Raw genomic sequence first — 19,977 nt, 5'->3', positions numbered from 1 at the left:
CTGCCAAAGCAGCCTGTTGTTATTACGAACTTAATTTCTCCTCCAAACCTATTCGCCATGGGTAGCTCTGTACCCCCACCCACGGAACAGCTGGACACTAGCCTAGAGTGATGGGGAGGGTCAGCTTGAGGCTGCGGTGCTGGTAGCGTCTGTAACGGGAGGTGGGCTGTGAAGTCTGGGTGGGCCGATACTTCCTAGAGGCATCCATCTTGGGTTTCCTGGAGGCTTCTTCTCCATCCCGCTTCTCCTGAGCCAACCCCGGGCAGGCTCCGACTTTGTACAAAGGCTTCATCTCAAGCATGGGAATCCACAGTTCAAGGCCAGCTTTACTTGTCCCTCCTGTGCATCACTAGGCAGGGTGCTTGCCTTCTCTGAGCCTCAGTGAGGATGGCTGGTCCCCGGATGTATGTCTGGGATGCAGTGGAGACGCCCTGGGAGGGATGCGGGTGTCAGCATCTGCAGGAAAGGAGTATGAGGGAACGCCAACAGGCCAGGAGGCTGGAACACAGCGGGGAGAATGTTGAGGTTCTGACCCCGTCCCTCACCATCAATGCTCACAGGAGACAGTAGGGGAGCCCTTCTTCCTGCTCTTGTGCGCCATCAAGCAGCAGATCAACAAAGGTTCCATCGACGCCATCACAGGCAAAGCCCGCTACACGCTCAACGAGGAGTGGCTGCTGAGAGAGAACATCGAGGCCAAGCCCCGGGTGAGCCAGGGCCAGGGCACTGGTCCGTTTGTGGGTGTTCTTAGCTGGACCACCAGGCCTTATGATGACCATGGCCCTCGGCCGACACCCCCATCTCCCGCAGAACCTGAACGTGTCCTTCCAAGGCTGTGGTATGGATTCACTGAGCGTGCGGGCCATGGACACCGACACGCTGACGCAGGTGAAGGAGAAGATCCTGGAAGCCTTCTGCAAGAACGTACCCTACTCACAGTGGCCTCGGGCAGAGGACGTGGACCTCGGTGAGCAAGGGCTGGCACCGTGCCCGGGCAGCTGGCCACTGCAGCCTCTTCCCCTGTCTTTGTCGTGACCCTGGGGTTCCCTCTGAGGAAGAATCCCCTTTTTCTGTAGCTGTGGGCAACAGCAAAAAGCAATTTAAAAAATTCTCAAATATGGCTTTGGGGTTGGGTTTTGAAGGATTTGTAGGAATCCCATTCAGACTGGTGACCAGAAACCAATCCTAAAATTCATAGTGCACCAGGCCCTGCCCTGTACTCTGGACAGTTAGAGTGAACAGCTGGGCTCCCAGAGGGGCGTGGCCTTGCTTCTGATTCCAGGAGAATGGAAGGCTTCTCCCACTGTGGCGCAGGCTAATGGCTGCCCCTGGGGCCACCATTTCCTCAGCCCGGATGCCCCCTTTCTCCTCCAGAATGGTTTGCCTCAAGCACCCAGAGCTATGTCCTTCGGGACCTGGATGACACGTCAGTGGTGGAGGACGGCCGTAAGAAACTGAACACACTTGCCCATTACAAGGTACCTAACCTGACCCAGCCACCCCACCGCCTCTCCTCCTTAACCTCTGACCTCTAACGTCATCACCTCTCCTCTGTCAGATACCTGAGGGCGCCTCCCTAGCCATGAGCCTCACAGACAAGAAGGACAACACCCTGGGCAGAGGTAGGGCTTGTAGCTGAGGAGGTGATCCAGGTGGAGTGTGAGGAAGCGGCCTTCCTGGGTCCTTTCTGAGTTGTACTGGAGGGAACTGAGGTTGTTTGTGGGAAGGGGGTACACTCCACCTCCACGCTACACTTCCAAGAGGCCTGGGCCATGGTTAGGTCTGAGCTGGTTGCCCGTGGCCTTTGGGTTCCAGGCCACACCCCTGCCTCCAACCTTCCAACTATGCCCTTAGATGCCCCAGGTCCAGATCATGGGGGGTGTGGGGTGTCCCAAAGTCCATTCTGAAGTAGAAAGAGCCAGATTTTGCCTCTCTCCCGCTTTCTCCCTCTCTCTCTTCCTCTCCCCTCCCTCCACCCGCCCCTTTCTCCCCCACTGACTTGGGTTACCCTCCCCACCCCCCTCATTTGTTTATCGTGTGTTTCCCTTTTGCAGTGAAAGACTTGGACACAGAAAAGTATTTCCATTTGGTGAGTGCCCAGCCTCAGGGCCCTGGGGAGCAGGCTTTGCTGGGCGTGGCTTTGGCTTTCTGCCTCCCTGAATCTCCAGGAAAGTGCTCCTAGGCCCTGGGAAAAGCCACAGTGGGTGAGGGAGAAGAGGTGGGCCTGGTGCCTGGGAGCATAGGGCAGACTTCCACGGAAGAGCGGAGAAGGGTGCCTGGGTTGGGTACCAACCCTGTCCACCTTGTAGGTGCTGCCTACGGATGAGCTGGCCGAGCCTAAGAAGTCCCACAGACAGAGCCACCGCAAGAAAGTATTGCCAGAAATCTACCTGACCCGCCTGCTGTCCACCAAGGTGGGCCCGGCCTCCGTCTCCACCCCTGAAGGGACTTGAAGGGGGACCCTGTGCCCCCAGGAGAAGTCTGTGTATTCTTTCCGCCACCCACTGGGCAGCAGAGGACCCAGGGGGCACTTTCACATCCTCAGGTCACAAGACTCAGGCCAACACACGCAGAGGCCACATTCTGACCCCCAATCCCCCCACCATGCCCTATGGTCTTGCTGGGCACCCCCACCCCTCCAAGAAAGCCATCGTTAACACAACTCAGTCAGGAATCCTGAGGCTCAAAGACACGAAGCTAGGCTGACATCCCACATCTTCCGCGCAGGGCACTCTGCAGAAGTTCCTGGATGACCTGTTCAAGGCCATCCTGAGTATCCGAGAGGACAAGCCCCCGCTGGCCGTCAAGTATTTTTTTGACTTCCTAGAGGAGCAGGCAGAGAAGAGAGGCATCTCGGACCCTGACACCCTGCACATCTGGAAGACCAACAGGTGGTGACCGTGGGGTGGGGTCCTGTGGGGTGGGGCACCAAGACGCAGAGCCTGGCCTAGATGCTACCTGTCTAGAAGCGGATCCTACTCCGCCATTTCCCCACCGTGTGGTCTCTGGTGAGAGGCTTAGCTCTCTATGCTGCAGTTTGTGTAAAACCAGAAAGCATCCTATAGGCTTGCCCACCCCCACCCCCACCCACCTCCCATCCTGCAGAGGGAATTGAGGCTGGTGGAGCAGTAGCCATCCAGGCTCAATGGAAAATGGCAATGCACACTGTGTCTCTAACTCCCACGCCCAGTTCGGAGCCTCCTTTGAGCCCCATCTTAGCTTTTTGGGGGTCACATACTACCCTACCAAGAAGGTTCCCAAGCTCTCAGCCTGACCCTCAGAGAAATGCCTGTGCAAATTCAGTTGTAGTTTTCTCCCTGATCAAGGGAGCAGGCACCTCAAAGCTCTGCAGGGCCGAGCAGGGGGTTGTCCCCAACCCTCTCTGGCCTCCTGAGGACAGTCAGCCCTGCCTGCTGCGTGCAAGGCTGAGTGGGGGAGGAACACGGACACAGGCAGCAGGGTGGGGGTTTCTAATGAGAACCAGGAGTCTAGCATGCAAGGCGCAAGGCGGAGGGAGGTTCTGGGGATGGGGGGGGGGGAGCTGGGGGGAGTGGTGGTGTCCTGTAGCTGGCAGGGGAAGGGTGGCATGCCCAGAGGCTGCAGGGGCTGTGAGAATCAGCATCGTCTACCTCCCCAGCCCCCTCCTTCCACCCACCCCATACCCCCACCACTGAGCTCTTGTACCCCCCCCCCCCAATGTCCCTGCCCTACAGCCTTCCTCTCCGCTTCTGGGTGAACATCTTAAAAAACCCCCAGTTTGTCTTCGACATAGAGAAGACAGACCACATCGATGCCTGCCTGTCTGTCATCGCGCAGGCCTTTATCGATGCCTGCTCTATCTCGGACCTGCAGCTGGGCAAGGTTAGCTACTCTGCCTACTCCTGAGGCAGGGGCTGGGGTGCAGGGGGTAGGGTGGAGCACTTACCTGAACTCTGTGAAGGTCATTCAAAGTGGGCAGAGAGCAAGTGGCAGGCCAGAGGGAACCCAACGGGTGCCTGCCAGGGGCAGAGGAAATGCTGGTTCAGCAGGTAGAAACCACAGAGGCCTTCTGAGAAGAGAGGTGACCTGGCTAGGTAGCCCAGAAGTCTGAGTCCGTGAGCACCCATGGGATTGATAGCTAGGCTGGCGCTGTGTGGGATGAGGACAGGGCCCTGACTCTGGCCCAGGAGTCTGAGCCTACAAGGGAAAGAAAATGTCACCACTTCACACATGCATCCCGTGACAACAAAGAACTGCCAACATACTTAGCACATGGTGCTTTTGGGGTGTTGGCAGTGCGGGGTGGGAACCATTCCCCACAGCCAGGAACCAGCTTCCAACCATCTCAGCCACCAAATCTTATCACCCTAATAAGGGTGTAAACAAGACAGGCTGCGGGGCTGTGTGCAGCAGAGGACTGCTGGCACACGGCCGAGGAGCTCTTCCTGTTAAATGAAAGTCCCTCCCCTGCAGGGTCACCATCCTGACAGTCCCAGGATAGTGGGACAAGGCCTCCGTGCAAGGGGCGGGGGGGGGGGGGTCAGAAGAGTCCCTGGTCCAAAGTGTCAACGAGTGGGATTGTTCAGCCATGGCCACGGACCACCGAGGCTTTCTAGGTGGCAGTGGGGACGAGTCACATCTTTCAGCCACACAACCGCTGGGGTTGTTCCCTGCCCAGGACTCACCCACCAACAAGCTTCTATACGCGAAGGAGATCCCGGAATACCGGAAGATTGTACAGCGCTATTACAAACAAATCCAGGACATGACGCCTCTCAGCGAGCAGGAGATGAACGCACACCTGGCTGAGGAGTCTCGGGTAGGTGGGCCTTTGGGGCCTGGGCAAGGAGATAGTAACAGTATCCTTGGCCTTGGAGGGGCGGCCAAAGCCAGCACCCCTCAGGATGGGGCAGGAGGCACAGTAAGAATTTCGGGGCACCTTCGGTTTCCCTCCTTTGTCTACACCTTCATTAAATTGTGTTCCCCCAAAGTCCAAGGATGAGGTAGAGTGTACTCCAGAAATTGTGGAAGAGTCCAGGAAGCCAGTGTGCCCCAAGGTTGCAGGGGCCTGAGCATTAAATCTATCAACAGAGCTGTGAGAAGTAAATGGGCTGGGTCCTCACCTATAGAGTTAAACCTCCCCTTTCGCTGGCTGGCGGTGGCGCATGCCTTTAATCCCAGCACTCGGGACGCAGAGGCAGGCGGATCTCTTGAGTTCGAGGCCAGCCTGGTCTACCCAGGACTACACAAAGAAACGCTGCCTTAAACACACACACACACTTCCCCTCCCCCTTTCTTCTTGCCCCACCTCTGTAGAAGTACCAGAATGAGTTCAACACAACCGTGGCCATGGCCGAGATCTATAAATATGCTAAGAGGTATCGCCCACAGGTGAGTTTTCTCCCTCCTAAGATTTGCCTCCATAAAAATGAACTTCCCACTGGGGTGGGTGTTGGTGCTTTGATGAGGTCACTGGGTGCCCTCCCAGGATCTAAGGCACAACACAACTGACCCGCTGTGCCTCCCCGCAGATCATGGCTGCCTTGGAGGCGAACCCCACTGCCCGAAGGACCCAGCTACAGCACAAGTTTGAGCAGGTGGTGGCTCTGATGGAAAACAATATCTATGAGTGTTACAGCGAGGCCTGAGACAGAAGAGTGGCCAGGAGCTACGGCCAGGGAGGCGGTGCACAAGCCGCTTGGCCCCTCTACTTGGTTTCTTCCCCACACCTCGTATGTGGGCTGGGAACTGACAAAGAGGAGCCTGCTGGGATAGGAGGGAGGACACTGGCCTCTTCCTGCTTGGCTGCAGAGTTCTCAGCCTTGTTCCCTGGGGCATCTCTGTCCCCTCCACCTGCCCCAGACTTGACTCTGGCTGGGATGAAGGGCCTTGAGTATCGATGCCAGTCCCCGATAAGACTTTCCCTGGCAACCAGGACAGCCTGGACCACGCCTGCCTGCTCACTCTGTTTCAGGCTGCTCAGCACACATTGGGAGAGGTGGCCACATCCCAGATCACTACCTCATCCACCTGGCAGAGGGGAGCCTGCAATTGATTTGTGCCCCTCATCCAGAGGGGGGACCCCGGCCACTAGTAGTTCTAAGCAGGGTCAGATGTTTGTTGTTCCATTGGCCAGCGGCAGCATGGGCAGTGCCCATTGCCCACAGAATGATGGAGACAAGGGGACAGGCTGGGGGTTCCTGGTCCCCGGGAAAGGTGAGGATGCAGGGCTGTAGCTGGACTACTCAATCTTCCTGGAAGTGTTTCTAAATAGCACCACTTTTTGTCTTTTTTTTTTTTTTTTTTTTAGAAAAAAAATCTTTTATATATTAAAAAAAAAAAAAAACTAAATAGCTGCCACTTGTGCAGATCCCCAGGGGCTCCCGGTGCAACACTGGAAACTACTGTTCCAGGGGACAGAAAATACTCATCTGTCCCCAGCACAGACTGCCCTCCATAGCTGCTGGGACTGGCTCAGAGCCCAAAGGGGCTGGGCTGGAGGGGAAGGCTGGGGCTCTGGAACATTCTTTATAATAAAGCCTGCCGGGAAAACCTACTACGGGCTTCAGCCTTTGTCCTGAGATGGCCGAGGTGGGAGATAGGGCTAGCTCTTCGAGCTGCTTGTGGCACAGAGGAAGTGCAGGGCCTGACCTCACACCCTGCCTTAGACACAGCCTAGAGGGAAGACCTCTCCCTCTGTCTGCTAGGAGTTCGAGGTTGTACCCTGTGGACACGTGTCCCCACAGACAGCCCTGACACCTAGGAAGATGTCACCACCTCATGTACTGCGACCTCCACGTGGGCGCCCCTCACATTTGTGCTATGCTGGGCATGGACCCCAGAGCCCTTTTCTGCCTTAAGCAGACATGCTCCACTGAGCCGTACCCAGCCCCACACCCTTGTCTTTAATCAAATCAAGAGAGGCAGATTTTTTCCCCCTCATTTTGTAAATGTAGAAACAACGTTAAGAGGTCACAAAGCCAAGAAGGCCAAAATGGAGGCCAAACAGCTGGGTCCTTTTCTCTCTGCCTAAGCTCCTCCAGGCAAGTCTCCTCCAAATTGGAGGGTGTCCCGAACTGACCATGCTCATCCGGGATGAGTATGAGCCCTAAATCTCTCATCTGGTCTAAGAATGTACACCCTATGTTTCAGGCAAGGAAACAGTTCCCCAAGGCCAGCTGCAGCCTGTACTCTTCCTGCAGCAGAGTCGGCACCTGACCACAGCAGGTGACACCCACTGACCCACCTGAGGTGCCAGTTCCTCAGGGCTGAGACAATGACATTGTCCCCCAGAAGCAGGGTGTGGTAGAGCCAGCCTGAGTGATGGCCCTCACAAGAAGGAAAGTCCCCACTGTGCTTGCCAAGAGAGACCCAAAATTCCCAACAGCAAAATCCAGGACCCATCCTAGAATTCACCAGCTCAAAAAAAAGTGAACAACCTCTCGCTCCAAAAATAGCTCTCTCCTGTGCAGGCTGCGGGTGGAGAAGCCATCTTTATCTTTCAGATCTCTGATATTGAGAATTCTTATTAAGGAGCAGATTTGCTATTTCAATTATTGGCAGATTTGATGGGTTTGGGTTTTCTTTCTTTTTTTTTTTTTTTTTTTTTTTCTCTCTCTCTCTTTGATGAGGTGTGACTCCATTCTGGAGTCACAAATCCTTGAAAGAAAAGAAAAAAAATACAACCGCAAAAAGCCCAGGAGAATAAAAGACTCGCATGCTTGCAGGGACAGTCACACAAGGTGCTGGCCGCACACAGGGCCAGGGCACCCTTGCCTGAGTGGGGCCCAGAGTGAGGGTGGTTCAATCCACACTCCATTCCGAAACCTGGCTTTTCCATTGCGCAACAATATGTCAGGAACATCTTTCAAGTCATTAAATATTCCACAGTCTGGTTACACATCTCACTAAAATACAGCCCCTGGCTGACTAACAGAAAGGGGGTCTATACACAGATCTAGTTTCCAGGATCACTAGCATTGCCAGGTGGGCAGCTTCCATGAACTTTCTGTGGTCCTTGCCTGGGGCCCCAAAGACATGCCTAGCAGCCATGGGTACCCAGGCAAGGACCTGGATGGAGACCTCTCAAGTCGACATTGCAAAGTGGGGGGCACCATCACAGAGGAATGCTGTTTCCCAAGTCTCTTAAGATGGTGGGAGGTTTATTCCCACCCTGTGACTAGATCAGAGCTGATGGGTCCCCAGCTTTAAGAGGCTATAGGCTATCTCTCCAGCCTCAAGCTCCACCATGCCGGAAGAGAGGCGAAAGCCCAGCTCCTGCTTGGCAAGTGCCAGCCTGCCATCTGCCTGGTGCCTCTCGGGGCCTGCTGACAGGCACATTATAGATACCCCAGGGAGCCAGCAGAGCTAGACACAGCTTCCTATGGGGCTCTAGAGAGAAGCTGCGGACACCAGAGAGACCTGAGCCCCATACTGCACACTCAGTTTCTCCGGTGCTGTCTGCACCCTTCTCAGGTGTCCCTCCTGATTGAGAATGCCCTTCAGACGCGCCCATCCCTTCATGCCGTCCTCTCGGCCTTTGCAGCGTCCTCACCTCAGGAACTTGCCATGTTACTACCTCTCCAAGCAGACCCAGAACTATGGACAGGTCTTTGACTCCTGTCTATCTGGCTACCGTTAGGCCTCACCCACTGTACTGAAGACCACCTCACCTCTTCCCTCATCTGTTAGAACAGGGTAACCCTGGCAGGCTGCATGTGTCTACCATCCTCCTAGGGCCTCTACCTCCTGTTCTTTGACCTTTCCTTACAGCCAGAGCAGTAAACCCACAGGGCCCATCCTTTGTGATGCCCTTCATGGTGCAGACTGCCAGCCAGCAGCCCCATCCTATGACCCTGGCTGTGAGTCCTGTCACATCATTCCAACATTCAGCTGCTAAGAGCAAGAGCAAGCAGTTTGCTTAGGCATTTGTCATGAGGACGTTGTCCCTTTCTACCATGCAGCTGTAAGGAGAGCTAGAAGGTGGTGCGTGCCAGTGGCAGCAGTGACTGGAAGCTTAGGAGTCACCTCGGTGCGTTGTCGCTTAATGGGTGGTGTGGACTTCCCTACAGCATGAGGGATGTCTAAGAAAATACAAGAACCTTCAAAAATTAAAACTTCCAATGTGTGTGTGCATGCATGTGTGCCCAGAGGTTGACATGGGATATCTTTCTCAATCACTTCTTTGTACCCACCCCCATTTCTTTCTTTCTTTCTTTCTCTCTCTCTCTCTCTCTCTCTCTCTCTCTCTCTCTCTCTCTCTCTCTCTCTCTCCCTCTCCTCTCTCTCTCTCTCTCTCTCTCTCTCTCTCTCTGTGTGTGTGTGTGTGTGTGTATGGATGTATGTTTTCATGCCTATAGGCACGTGTGTATATGAGTGTGTGTGTGGAGGGTGTACATTACAGGTCCAATGTTGATGTCAAGAATCAATAGCTTTCTTCTTACTCACTGAAGCAGTCTCAATCTAACCCAGATCTCACTGATGTGACTAGTCTTGCTGGCCAGCCTACTCTGAGGCCCCCATCCATCTAAGTTAGGGCTTCTGTTGCTATGATGAAACACCATGACCAAAAGTAACTTGGGGGCCGGGCATGGTGGCACACCCCTGTAATTCCAGCACGCAGGAAGCAGAGGCAGGCGGATGTCTGTGAGTCCAAGGTCAGCCTGGTCTACAAAGCAAGTCTAGGACAACTGAGGCTACACATAGAAACCCTGTCTCAAAACAAACAAAAAGTCCCCTTGATGGGGAGGCCTGGTGGCACTCAGAGGAAGGATAGCAGGTTACCAAGAAGAGACTTGATACCCTATGAGCATATACAAGGGGAGGAGGTCCCCCTCAGTCACAGTCATAGGGGAGGGGAATAGAGAGGAAGTGGGAGGGAGGAATGGTAGGATACAAGGAATGGGCTAACAGTTGAGATGTGATATAAATAAATTAATAAAATATTTTTTAAAAAAACAAAAAAAAAGCAACTTGGGGAGGAAAGAGTGTGTTTCAGCTTACAGCCTTACAGCCCATCACTGAAGGAAGTCAGGGCTGGGCTGAAGCAGAAGCCATGGACGGCTCTGCCTACTGCCTTCCTCCCCATGACTCGCTCAGTCTGCTTTCTTCTACACCCCAGGACCACCAGCCCAGGAGTAGTGCTGCCTGCCATGATCTGGGCCCCTCCCACCTCAATCATTAATCAACAAAACTCCCCACGGGCTAATCTGGTTGGGGGCGTCCTCTGAATTGAGGTTCCTTCTTGCCTGGTAACTCTAACTTGAGCCTGTGTCAATGTGACCCAAAACAAGACCAGGGCCCTACAAGCCAGCACCCTGTCTCCACCTGCTGAGGCTGAGATTACAGGGAAGGGCACAACACCCACCTGGCACTTACATGGGCTCTGAGAGTCCAAACTCTGGTCTCACAGTTACACGGCGAGTGCTTTAACCACTGAGCTGCCTCTTCGGCTTGCTTTTGGTTTTTGTTTTGAGACACTTGAGTCTTTCGATCTGAAGCTGACCGTTTCAGCCTGTGCTGTTTGGTAAAGAACCCCCAGGATACTTTGTCTTCACTACTTGGCACTGGGACTATAGACATGACACCCAGCTTGGGTGGGGATTTGAACTCTAGTCCTCATCGTTACGCAGCCAACACTTTACCCACTGAGCCATCCCGCATCCTCTGAAGCTGGAGCCTCGCGTTGGTCCTGACATTGCCACTGCCCTCTGGTCAAGTGATGCAGAGCTCAGACTCCACCTATCTATGGAAGTGTCTTGGGTGATTTTATACAGTGAAGACTTTGTCCCAGTGAACTGTTCTCACCCTTTGGGCTGTGGCCATGTAGAGTGCATCAAACACCCCTGCCCGGTGATGGTCGGCGTCGATTGCCAACTTGACTGGGTTTGGAATCACCTAGGAGTGCGCCTTTAGTCCTGTCAATGAGGGTATTTCCTTCCAGAGATGTTTTAAGTGGGGAGACCCACCTGGAATTTTGGTGAAACTATCCTGTGGGCTGGAGTCCCACACTGACTGAAAAGGAGAAAGCAAGCCTCGCCAAACGCCAGCAGACATTCCTCTCTCTCTGTTCCCCGACTGCAATGTAAGCCACCACCTCACACTCCTGCGGCTGGGCCTTTTCTGCCTTAGCGGACTATGTCTCTTGACGCCATGAGCTTAAGTTAAACCCTCCTTTGCTCAACTCTCTTCTCTCAAGTGTTTTGTCATAGCAACATGGAAAGTAATCAATGCAGGGTCTTTGTGCCCCCCCTTCTCTTGCTAAATATGCTTTCATCTAGACTTGGGGCCCACTTAGTAGCTCTCCCCTAAAGGGCTGTCAAGATGGCTCACTGGGCAAAGTTGCTTGCTGCCAAGTTCAATAACCCAAATTCTATCACCGGGACACACAAAGTGGATGGGCTTCCCCCTCAAATTGTTGTCTGACCTCCACACACACCATGACACATGACCATCAATGCATACTAAACTGTAGTTACAGCCAGCTCTGTACTCCTCTGGAGTGCTGGTCCTCCAGGCTGTAGTCTGCCTGCCTCTCTGGGCTGAGGCTAGCCCATGGTCACGCTCAGGACCATGGTTGCAGTGGTCGCTGGGCCCTCAAGTCCTGCATCCCTCCTCCTGCAGATAGGAGACTCTAAAGACATCAGCTGTCATCAGGCGTGGTGGTGCACACCTTTAATCACAGCATTCAGGAGGCAAGTGGGTCTCTGTGAGTTCAATGCCAACCTAGTCTACAAAACCAGGGCTACACAGAGAAAACCCATCTCAAAATAACAACAACAACAAAAAAAAGCCAGCCATGCTGAAGACATGAGCTGCACTGCGCTGGCACTGCTCTCTGCTCCACAGTCCAGTGTCTAGTATACCAATGTATGAACAAAGAAATCTTTATTGATAAATAAATAAATCGTGACAGTTTACTAGGGAATAAAAGCTCAGTTGCATCTCCTCAACCCTGGCCCCTAGCTACTAGCCTCAGCCTTCTTGCTGGGAGCCTTGGATGAGGTCTTGGGAGATAGCCCAGGCTTTTTAGGGTTCTCGGGGGTCTTTGTCTTCCTGGCCCTATGTACAGGTTGTGATTTGTGTCCCAGGTCCTGGGAAGGAGTGGGCGCCTTGGTCTTGTGTGCCGTCTTAGCCCCCTCAGCAACTGCCTCAGGGTGGGCCATGGCTACTGGCTTCCTTTTGGTGAGGGAAGCAACACTATTCTTTACCTGGAAAAACAAAAACAAAAACAAAAAACAACAAGCTATGGTGGGGAGATGGCTCTCATCCAGGAGAGTGCTCACCTCACAAGAACAAAGACTTGAACTCTCTCTCCAGAACCTACATACAGAGCCTGGCAGGACTGGAGACACAGGGGGCAACAGGCACCTACCTACCTTGCTGGATGAGGGCTTTGATTTCTCACACACATCTTTGGTTTTCCCACAGGCCTCTGCTTCTGGAAGATGGAGGGAGTAGTGAGGGGGCAAAGGGTCTACAGGCTCTCAGCTTGTAGTTCCCAGCCTAGCTCTGAGGTTGTCACCTGGACACCCAAAGGCCATGTGACCTGGGCCAGCTGTTTTACCCCTGAGTCTCAGGCCCCAGTTTGAAAATTGGACAAGATGCTTTCCCTACACACCATGGGAACATTGAAGTAGAACTGCCTCCGCCTCCTACACAGGGTGCAGGAAGACCCACCACACCAGCTTTGCTGCCTGTCAGCCAATGGTGACACTTAGTTTATTTACTTATTTGTTTGTTTGTTTTTGCAGGAGGGTAGAGTTGGTTGAGACAGGGTCTCATGCAACCCAGGCTGATTTCAAACTGGATATAAAGAAGTTAAAGATGTAGCCTTGAACTCCTGGTCTCCTGCCTCTTATCCCCAAGTGCTAGGGTTATGGGTGTACACCAGCTTCCTTGGTTGTCTTAAAACTGTCACTCACTGTCAGAACCCTCCCACGGCTGCTCCCTGTCCTCTGGTTAGCCTAGACTCCCAGTTGCCATCGAAAACTCTCTTGAACTTCTACCACCACCTCAGGCAGGCACAGCCACTTACAGCTCTTCAAAAGCCCCACCTTTTTTTTCTTCAGTTGTTTGTTTGCTTCATTTGTTTGTTTTTCAAGACAGGGTTTTTCTGTGTAGCCTTGACTGTCCTGGACTCACTTTATAGACCAGACCGGCCTCAAACTCACAGAGATCTGCTGGCCTCTGCCTCCTGGAATTACAGGCATGCATCACCGCACCTGGCTAAGTCCCACCTTCTTATTGCACAGAAGCCTCTGGGATGCCTCCTCCAGGAAGCCTTCCCTGACTCTGCTTCAGGTCGGCCATGGGCTCTGTCTCTTTATCCAGGCCTAACACTCAAAGCCCACTTCTTAAAGAGGGAAGAAGGCCCTCCTGTCCTACCCTCAGGGGCTAATGACAACCCCATCCCTGCCCCATCCATTCACACACCTACCTTGCTTGCTCCCACGGCCGTTGACCTTCTGACCCATGTTGGCAATGGGAGGGGCTCCTGTGGCTTTGCCTGGTTTTAGAGTGGCCCTGCTGGCTTTCTTAGGCGCCATCTCCAAGACGGCTGATGAGCAGGGACAAGCCTTCCTCTTCTGTCCTGGTTTCAGAACCACTTTCTCCATCTTGGCCTTGCCGACATGGTCTTTCTTCAGCTCCGCGGGTTTCTTGGGGCCAGTCCCCTTAGCATCTGTGGCACCCCTGCGGGCTGTTGGGGTACAGGTTCTCTTTTTCTTCTGCTTTGGAACTAGCTAAAGACAGAGTGTGAGGTGGGGGTGAGGGTAGAAGTTCTGGGTATCCCTGTACCCCACATAGGACTGCAAAGGGGGCCATGTTCCCAACAACCGGGTTAAGAAGAGAGAAGTGGGAGGGGACACCCCTACCTCTGTGGCTCTCATGACATTTCACCTGGAGTTAGTCTGTCATCTCCCTAGAGTGCCCCCATTGCTCACGTTTAAGGGTCTGTACCTGTCCTTTGCCTCTCACCCACTTAGCTTCAAGCCTCACTCTGCTTCTGCCCCTTGAAGTCCCATCTCCTTGTCATGCTTCCAAGAATACAGGCTGAGAGTGGAGGTGGCCGGACTCCCAGCTCCCTGCAGGCCTGTGCAATCGACGCTCTATTGAGCCACCTGCCTCCCACACGCCAACCAGGCCCCAGCAGAGCTCCCCAGTGTAGAGACTTCCTGAGATGGGCATCCTGGTAACCACAGGCACCACATGTGGTTAGCAGAGACTTCCCTGTAGTGCCCCCCTCGAAGCTTTGGGTCAGTGGCTATGTGGTGGACACAGGCAAGAAGCCATACAGAGACCCTGATACTGCACAGGCTCCCCAGACCACACAATATGGGTCAGCGGAGGCTTGTGGAGGTGTGGGCTGGGGTGAGAAGCAGCGTGTGATAAGGGTCTGATGTGTAAACCTTGCACCAAGGCCTGCCTCTCCTCCTTGTCTGTAGCTCACTTTGAAGCTGCCAGTAGCACCCCTGGCCTTGGAGTTGGCAGGCCTGGTGAAGAGGCCTCGACGCATGCCGGTGTCCAGGGCCTGTTTCAACAGGTACTTGAAGCGGGTGGCGTCCACCGTTGGGTACTTCTGTTGAATATAGACCTTGATGGCTACGACCGATGTGCCCTGGCGCTTCTCCCTGGCCTGCAGAGCCTCCAGCACCATGCGTAGCATTGGCGGGTTTCGTTGGCCTACTCGGATTCTGCTGGAACTCAGACCTAAGGGATAGATGGTAGGGCATCACCCAGACTGCCCTCCACCCCAGTCAAGGTCTGACTTTGGCAGGGCAGAGCACACATTAAGAGCCAGCTCCCTGTGGCTGCCAGTCTGCAAGCTTTACACTGACCCACTGTCTCTAGGGGCCTCATCGAGTTCTCTCGGGAGAGGTGATCCTGGATGTGTGAGCTGCCATGGGTGTCTACAGCTGAACATGGACTCAGAACCAAAATCAAGGAGCTCAGTGAGGCCCACATTGTTTTACACACACACACACACACACACACACACACACACACACACACACACACACACAAACGTGTCACCAGAGAAGGCACCAAGGACCCTGGGGGGTCAAAACACTGGGAAAACAACATCTGCCAAATGTTGCAGGGGCTCTGGTCAGACTCAGAAGGACTCAAACCAACCACTCTGGAAATTCAGGCATGAAGGGGGACACACCTGTTACCCCAGGACCCCACATACTGAGGTGGAAAGTTCCAGACCAGCCTAGGATTACAGAATGAGGTGGTACCTCAAAAATAGGAGATATATATATATATAAACCCAGAATCCAACTGGACAAAGAAACAAAGCAACCAAATATTCATAAATGCTGGGAGGAAAGAGCAGCACTAAAGATGGTTCCAATTTGGGTATGTTTAACGGATTATGATTTGATTGTTTTTGCAGTGCTTGTGATGCAAACCAAGGCTTTGTGCACGCCTGCCCCACAAGTGTTTTAGTACTGAGCTGTACCCTAGGCCTGACATTGCTTTCTTAAAGGTTCATATCCATTGGAAATCAACCCTGGACTATTTCCAGCTGAAATGCTGGGCCTGGCATGTGTGTGAGATAACCCTATGGGTAAGCAAAAACAGCCACAGCTGAGAACGGCTAAGCCTGATGGGCACAGGGGAGGGACTCAGCTGCTCCCAGCCTGCTTTGCTTCCAGTCTCAGAAGTTTTCCTAACAATATATTAGTGTCAGCTGTGGGTCCTAGACATTGTAGATATAAAATCTTGTGTCCACAGATGGAATGAAAGTAGAAGTGAAATTGTCTGGGGAGCAAGATTTAGGGGACTATGCTCACACTCAAAGTATATTACAGACTTGCTTGAAAATGGCCTTGCTGGGCTGGAGAGATGGCTCAGGGGTTAAGAGCACAAGACTGCTCTTCCAGGGGACCTGGGTTCAATTCCCAACACCCACATAGCAGCTCCCAACTGTCTGTAACTCCCAAGAGCTGACACCCTCACACAGACATACATGTAGGCTAAACACCAATGCACATAAAATAAATATAAATTATTTAAAGAAGGGGCTGGAGAGGTGGCTCAGTAGTTAAGATCGCTGCCTGCTCTTCCAAAGGTCCTGAATTCTATTCCCAGCAACCACATGGTGGCTCACGCCATCTATAATGTGATCTGATGCCCTCTTCTGGCCTGCAGGTGTATATGCAGACAGAACATTGTATACACAATAAATAAATAATATAAAGAAAAAGAAAATGGCCTCATATATGGAATAATAAAACTAAAAATAAAGGGAGCCAGCTGGCTCAGAAGGTAAAGGAGCTTTGCTGCCAAGCCTGGTCATCTTGGAGTTCATCCCTGGAACCCACAGTGGAAGAAGAAAACCAACTTCACAAACATGTCTTCTGACCTATACACATGTGCACAGACACACACACACACACACGTGCACTCATGCATGCACACATGCACAGAGTTGGGGAGGAGAACTGAGACAGAGTCTCACGATGGCGCTCCCCGGCCTGGAACTCACTATGTAGACAAGGTTGGCTTTGAGCTCAGAGACCCATCTTTCTCTGCCTCTCGAGTGTGAGCCATCATGCCCAGCACACCAATACTTTTCTTTTTTAATTTTTTTCCGAAACAGGGTTTCTCTGTGTAGCCTTGCTGTCCTGGATTCGCTTTGTAGACCAGGCTGGCCTCAAACTCACAGAAATCCACACCTGCCTCTGCCTCTTGAGTGCTGGGATTAAAGGCATGGGCCACCATACCTGGCTAATTTTCTTTTAATGTTTAAAAGAAACCTATTTTGGAAAGAGGAAAAGTAAAACCAGTCACATTCCTAGGAGCATTCGCCTCAGAAGTGAAAATGTAATCAAATACTGGTGCAGGAGGGTGATGGAGTGTGGCCACAGTGGTAGAGTGTATGTGGAGTGAGCACAAAGCCCTGGGCCCTATCCCTGGCCCACCAACAGTGTTTATTCCTAACAGCCCAAACATAGAAGCAACCCAAATGCCTATGACCACAAATACTATAAACATGCAACGGAATACTACGTGGCCATAAGGACTGAACTGTAAGATGCTACAGTGAGGAGTGCTTCTAAACATAAGCAAGTGGAAAAGGCAATCACAAAGCCACGTGCAGAATGGCCCACAGACACAGGTGGAGTGAGGCTGGGGCATCATTGCTAATAGCTAGAGCGCAGCGTTTCTTCTTAGGAAATGATTAAATTCTTAAACAGACTGTGGCATTAGACACACATGATGACATACTAAACGGTCACTGCATGCTGAACACGAAGGAGCCCTACAGTACAGAAATATTTTGAAATGGGCTGTTACTTTTGAAAAACTGCAAGGCAAAAAAAAAAAAAAAGAGGATTTGAGGGAGAGAGCTGGGAGTACCAGCCAGCCACAGGTGTATGCTTTAAACTCAGAAATGATGCTATCAAAATTATTTGCAAAAACCAAACTCAAAAGAAAAAGAAGTTTTTACGTAGAAAAGAAAAAGCTGGACAGGTGACAATGGTTAACAGCACTGGTTGCTCTTCTAGAGGACAATTCCCAGCACCCACATGGCAGCTCACAACTGTCTGTAACAACAGTTCCAGCGGATCTGACACCCCGACACAGACATGCATGTAGGCAAACACCAATGCATGTAAAAGGAAAAAGAAAAGGCCATGTGAAACTATAAGCCACCAGCCTAAGGGAATCCTATAGCACAGCCACTGGCAGCCCACAGCTGGGTTCTTTACTGTCAGTCCCAAGCAGGAAATGGGGTTGTCCATCTTTATCCCCCTCCAAGACTGGGTCCCCCTATATGTGTGGTGGGAATTGGCCTCTATAGCTGTGTGCACCTTCCAGGCTGTTGTCACCGGGTGTCCAGGCCTAAACTCAGAATTCCACTCCCCTGCTTACCTGGCTTGTTAGCCCCAGGGAGCTCACATGACCCAGAAGGTGATGTGTCCCTAGAGGAGGAGGAAGAAATACTGATGACACTTCCTGGAGCCATGACACTGACTCAGGCAGCAGCAGGCCTGGTACTCACTCAGGTGTCAGCTGCCAACCCTCTCGCCTTAAATACCGCCTACTGCCCGTGAACCAATGACCAACAGGCCCACCACCTGAGCAGCCAGAAGCTGCCAATTGGGCTTAGAGATGAAGGCTCACTCTGAACCAAGCACCTGTCTCAGCCCTGTAGGACCTGAGGCCAAGCAAAAACAAAGAGGCAGAGGCACTGTATCCTAACTAGCTAGTGGTGCTGACAGCCAATGGGGGACACCTGAGTTGTGAGGGTGCTCTCCAGGTCCCCCCAGTTCCCACTGAGTGGGCAGTCCTAATCCAGACTACTGCTGGCCTCAGTTTTCCACAAGGTAGCACAGGGGATTGCTTGGAAGCAGTGGCCTCTCTTGGACCAGGAATGCTCTTAGAGTATCTTTCTTCCTTTTTTGTCATTTTGATGTTTTAGATTGCATTACAGTCTGAGGTGCAGGGGACACTGTGACTGGGTCTTATGGCCTTGGCTGATGGCCACTGTTCTCAGTGTCCTTGGCATTCAAAGGCACTCACATTGGGACAGGCAGAAGTCATTCTTTCCCATTACTTGAACACTGGCTAGGATGAGAGAACCCGCGGGGCGGCCTGCCAGCCTGAGTAAATCACTCCATCATTATAAAATGCCCTACAGAGTATATGACAAAGTCTTATAAAGATCTGATGTCTTATGCCTGTCATTCTAGCATTGGGGAGACTGAGGCAGGAGGCTAGGGAGTTTGAGGCTAGCCTGGAATACATAGGAAATCCGTAACTCAGAGTCAAACCAAACAGAAACAAAGCAGAGGATTAAAACAAGCTGTATCTCTCTCCTGGCTGAATGTCAGTATTTCTCATACGAAATATGAGACAGGCATTTCCCCTAGTGTCCGTCAAGGATGTATGGGAGTTCCACAGGATCTGGGAGAGCTGATGGGCCAGCCACCTTAGAGGCAATTCAACATTTTATGGAGCAAATGGAACTTGCTCCATGGCACACCCATCCCTCCCTAGGGAAAAACAGGGGGACTTACAAAGAGGAACTTTGCCCCAGTATCAGCAGAAATTCAAGGTAAACTAAAAGCTTATCAGGTAGAAACAGGCTAAATCAACAGTGGCCTGTCCACTGTGAGAATGAGGAGGCCAGCACTGAAACAGGTCTACCAGGAGTCAGGCCACTGCAGGAGCAGCAATTACCTCAGGGAAGGTGGAGGTTGGAGGATGCTTTAAATTAGACTTACACGCTTTCTCCCCTTTGTGTGTGATCTCTTTATTTTCTGGGATTCCCCCCGCCCCAAGAGAACTCACCATTATCACAGGTCTGGTTTGAGAAAGCCAGTGGCCTTCAAAGTTCTTTGCAGTGAAAACAGATTTCTCTCCATTTCTAGAACCTTCCATGGTCCCCTACTTCCTTTTGGGGGGAAGGTTTGAGATCTTCCATCAGACTCAGGGTGCCTTCCTCTCTCTTGAATTCCACAATTCAACTAAACTTGGGGTTGTGGCTCAGTGGTCAAGTGGAGGGCTTAGCATCTCTGAGACTACGGGTTCGACTTTCAGTAACACACTTTAAAAACCTCACACTGTGGCCAGGTGTGGTGGTGTATGCCTTTAATCCCAGCACTCGGGAGGCAGAGCCAGGTGGATGGCTGTGAGTTCAAGGCCAGCCTGGTCTACAAAGTGAGTCTAGGACAGCCAAGGCTACACAGTGAAACCCTGTCTCAAAAATAAACAAGCAAGCAAACAAACAAAACAAACAAACAAAAAACCAAAAATAACCAAAACCAACAAGAACAAAAAAACCCTCACACTGTGTGGCCTTTGAATGAGCTATAGCTACTACCAGGACATCACACTTTGTCTTTCATGTCAAATTAATGTACAGATGGTTCAGAGTTTCCATCTCTGGCCACATCTACACTCACATGCAATGAGGCTTTGTAGAGCTCAACCATAGCTCTGCACTAGCCCTGTGCTGTGAGATACCGTGGGGAGGGTGCT

General features: G+C 52.2%; 2 protein-coding genes across 2 annotated transcripts in view; one reads left to right on the top strand and one right to left on the bottom strand.

Moving 5' to 3' along the window:
* Plxnd1 (plexin D1) overlaps window positions 1-6,284 on the top strand; it is a 39,400-nt gene extending 33,116 nt beyond the window's left edge. Inside the window, exons 26-36 of the mRNA XM_051155138.1 lie at window positions 561-707; window positions 811-967; window positions 1,375-1,478; window positions 1,559-1,622; window positions 2,055-2,089; window positions 2,310-2,414; window positions 2,728-2,891; window positions 3,714-3,861; window positions 4,658-4,798; window positions 5,296-5,370; window positions 5,511-6,284. Of these exons, the coding sequence (XP_051011095.1) occupies window positions 561-707; window positions 811-967; window positions 1,375-1,478; window positions 1,559-1,622; window positions 2,055-2,089; window positions 2,310-2,414; window positions 2,728-2,891; window positions 3,714-3,861; window positions 4,658-4,798; window positions 5,296-5,370; window positions 5,511-5,627 (1,257 nt within the window). The 3' untranslated portion in view covers window positions 5,628-6,284. The remainder of the gene's footprint in view (window positions 1-560; window positions 708-810; window positions 968-1,374; window positions 1,479-1,558; window positions 1,623-2,054; window positions 2,090-2,309; window positions 2,415-2,727; window positions 2,892-3,713; window positions 3,862-4,657; window positions 4,799-5,295; window positions 5,371-5,510) is intronic.
* A 5,655-nt stretch (window positions 6,285-11,939) lies between these two features.
* On the bottom strand, window positions 11,940-17,959 carry LOC127196856 (histone H1.8). The gene is made up of 5 exons (XM_051154599.1): window positions 17,866-17,959; window positions 14,429-14,688; window positions 13,418-13,721; window positions 12,357-12,418; window positions 11,940-12,188 (listed from the first exon to the last, which is right to left on the bottom strand). The coding sequence occupies exons 1-5, from the start codon at window positions 17,957-17,959 to the stop codon at window positions 11,940-11,942; spliced, it is 969 nt and encodes a 322-aa protein (XP_051010556.1).
* Between the last annotated feature and the right edge of the window lie 2,018 nt (window positions 17,960-19,977).

Source organism: Acomys russatus, chromosome 13 (assembly GCF_903995435.1).
Source record: "Acomys russatus chromosome 13, mAcoRus1.1, whole genome shotgun sequence".
Taxonomy (NCBI): Eukaryota; Metazoa; Chordata; class Mammalia; order Rodentia; family Muridae; genus Acomys; species Acomys russatus.
This window is presented reverse-complemented; position numbering and strand designations above follow the sequence as displayed.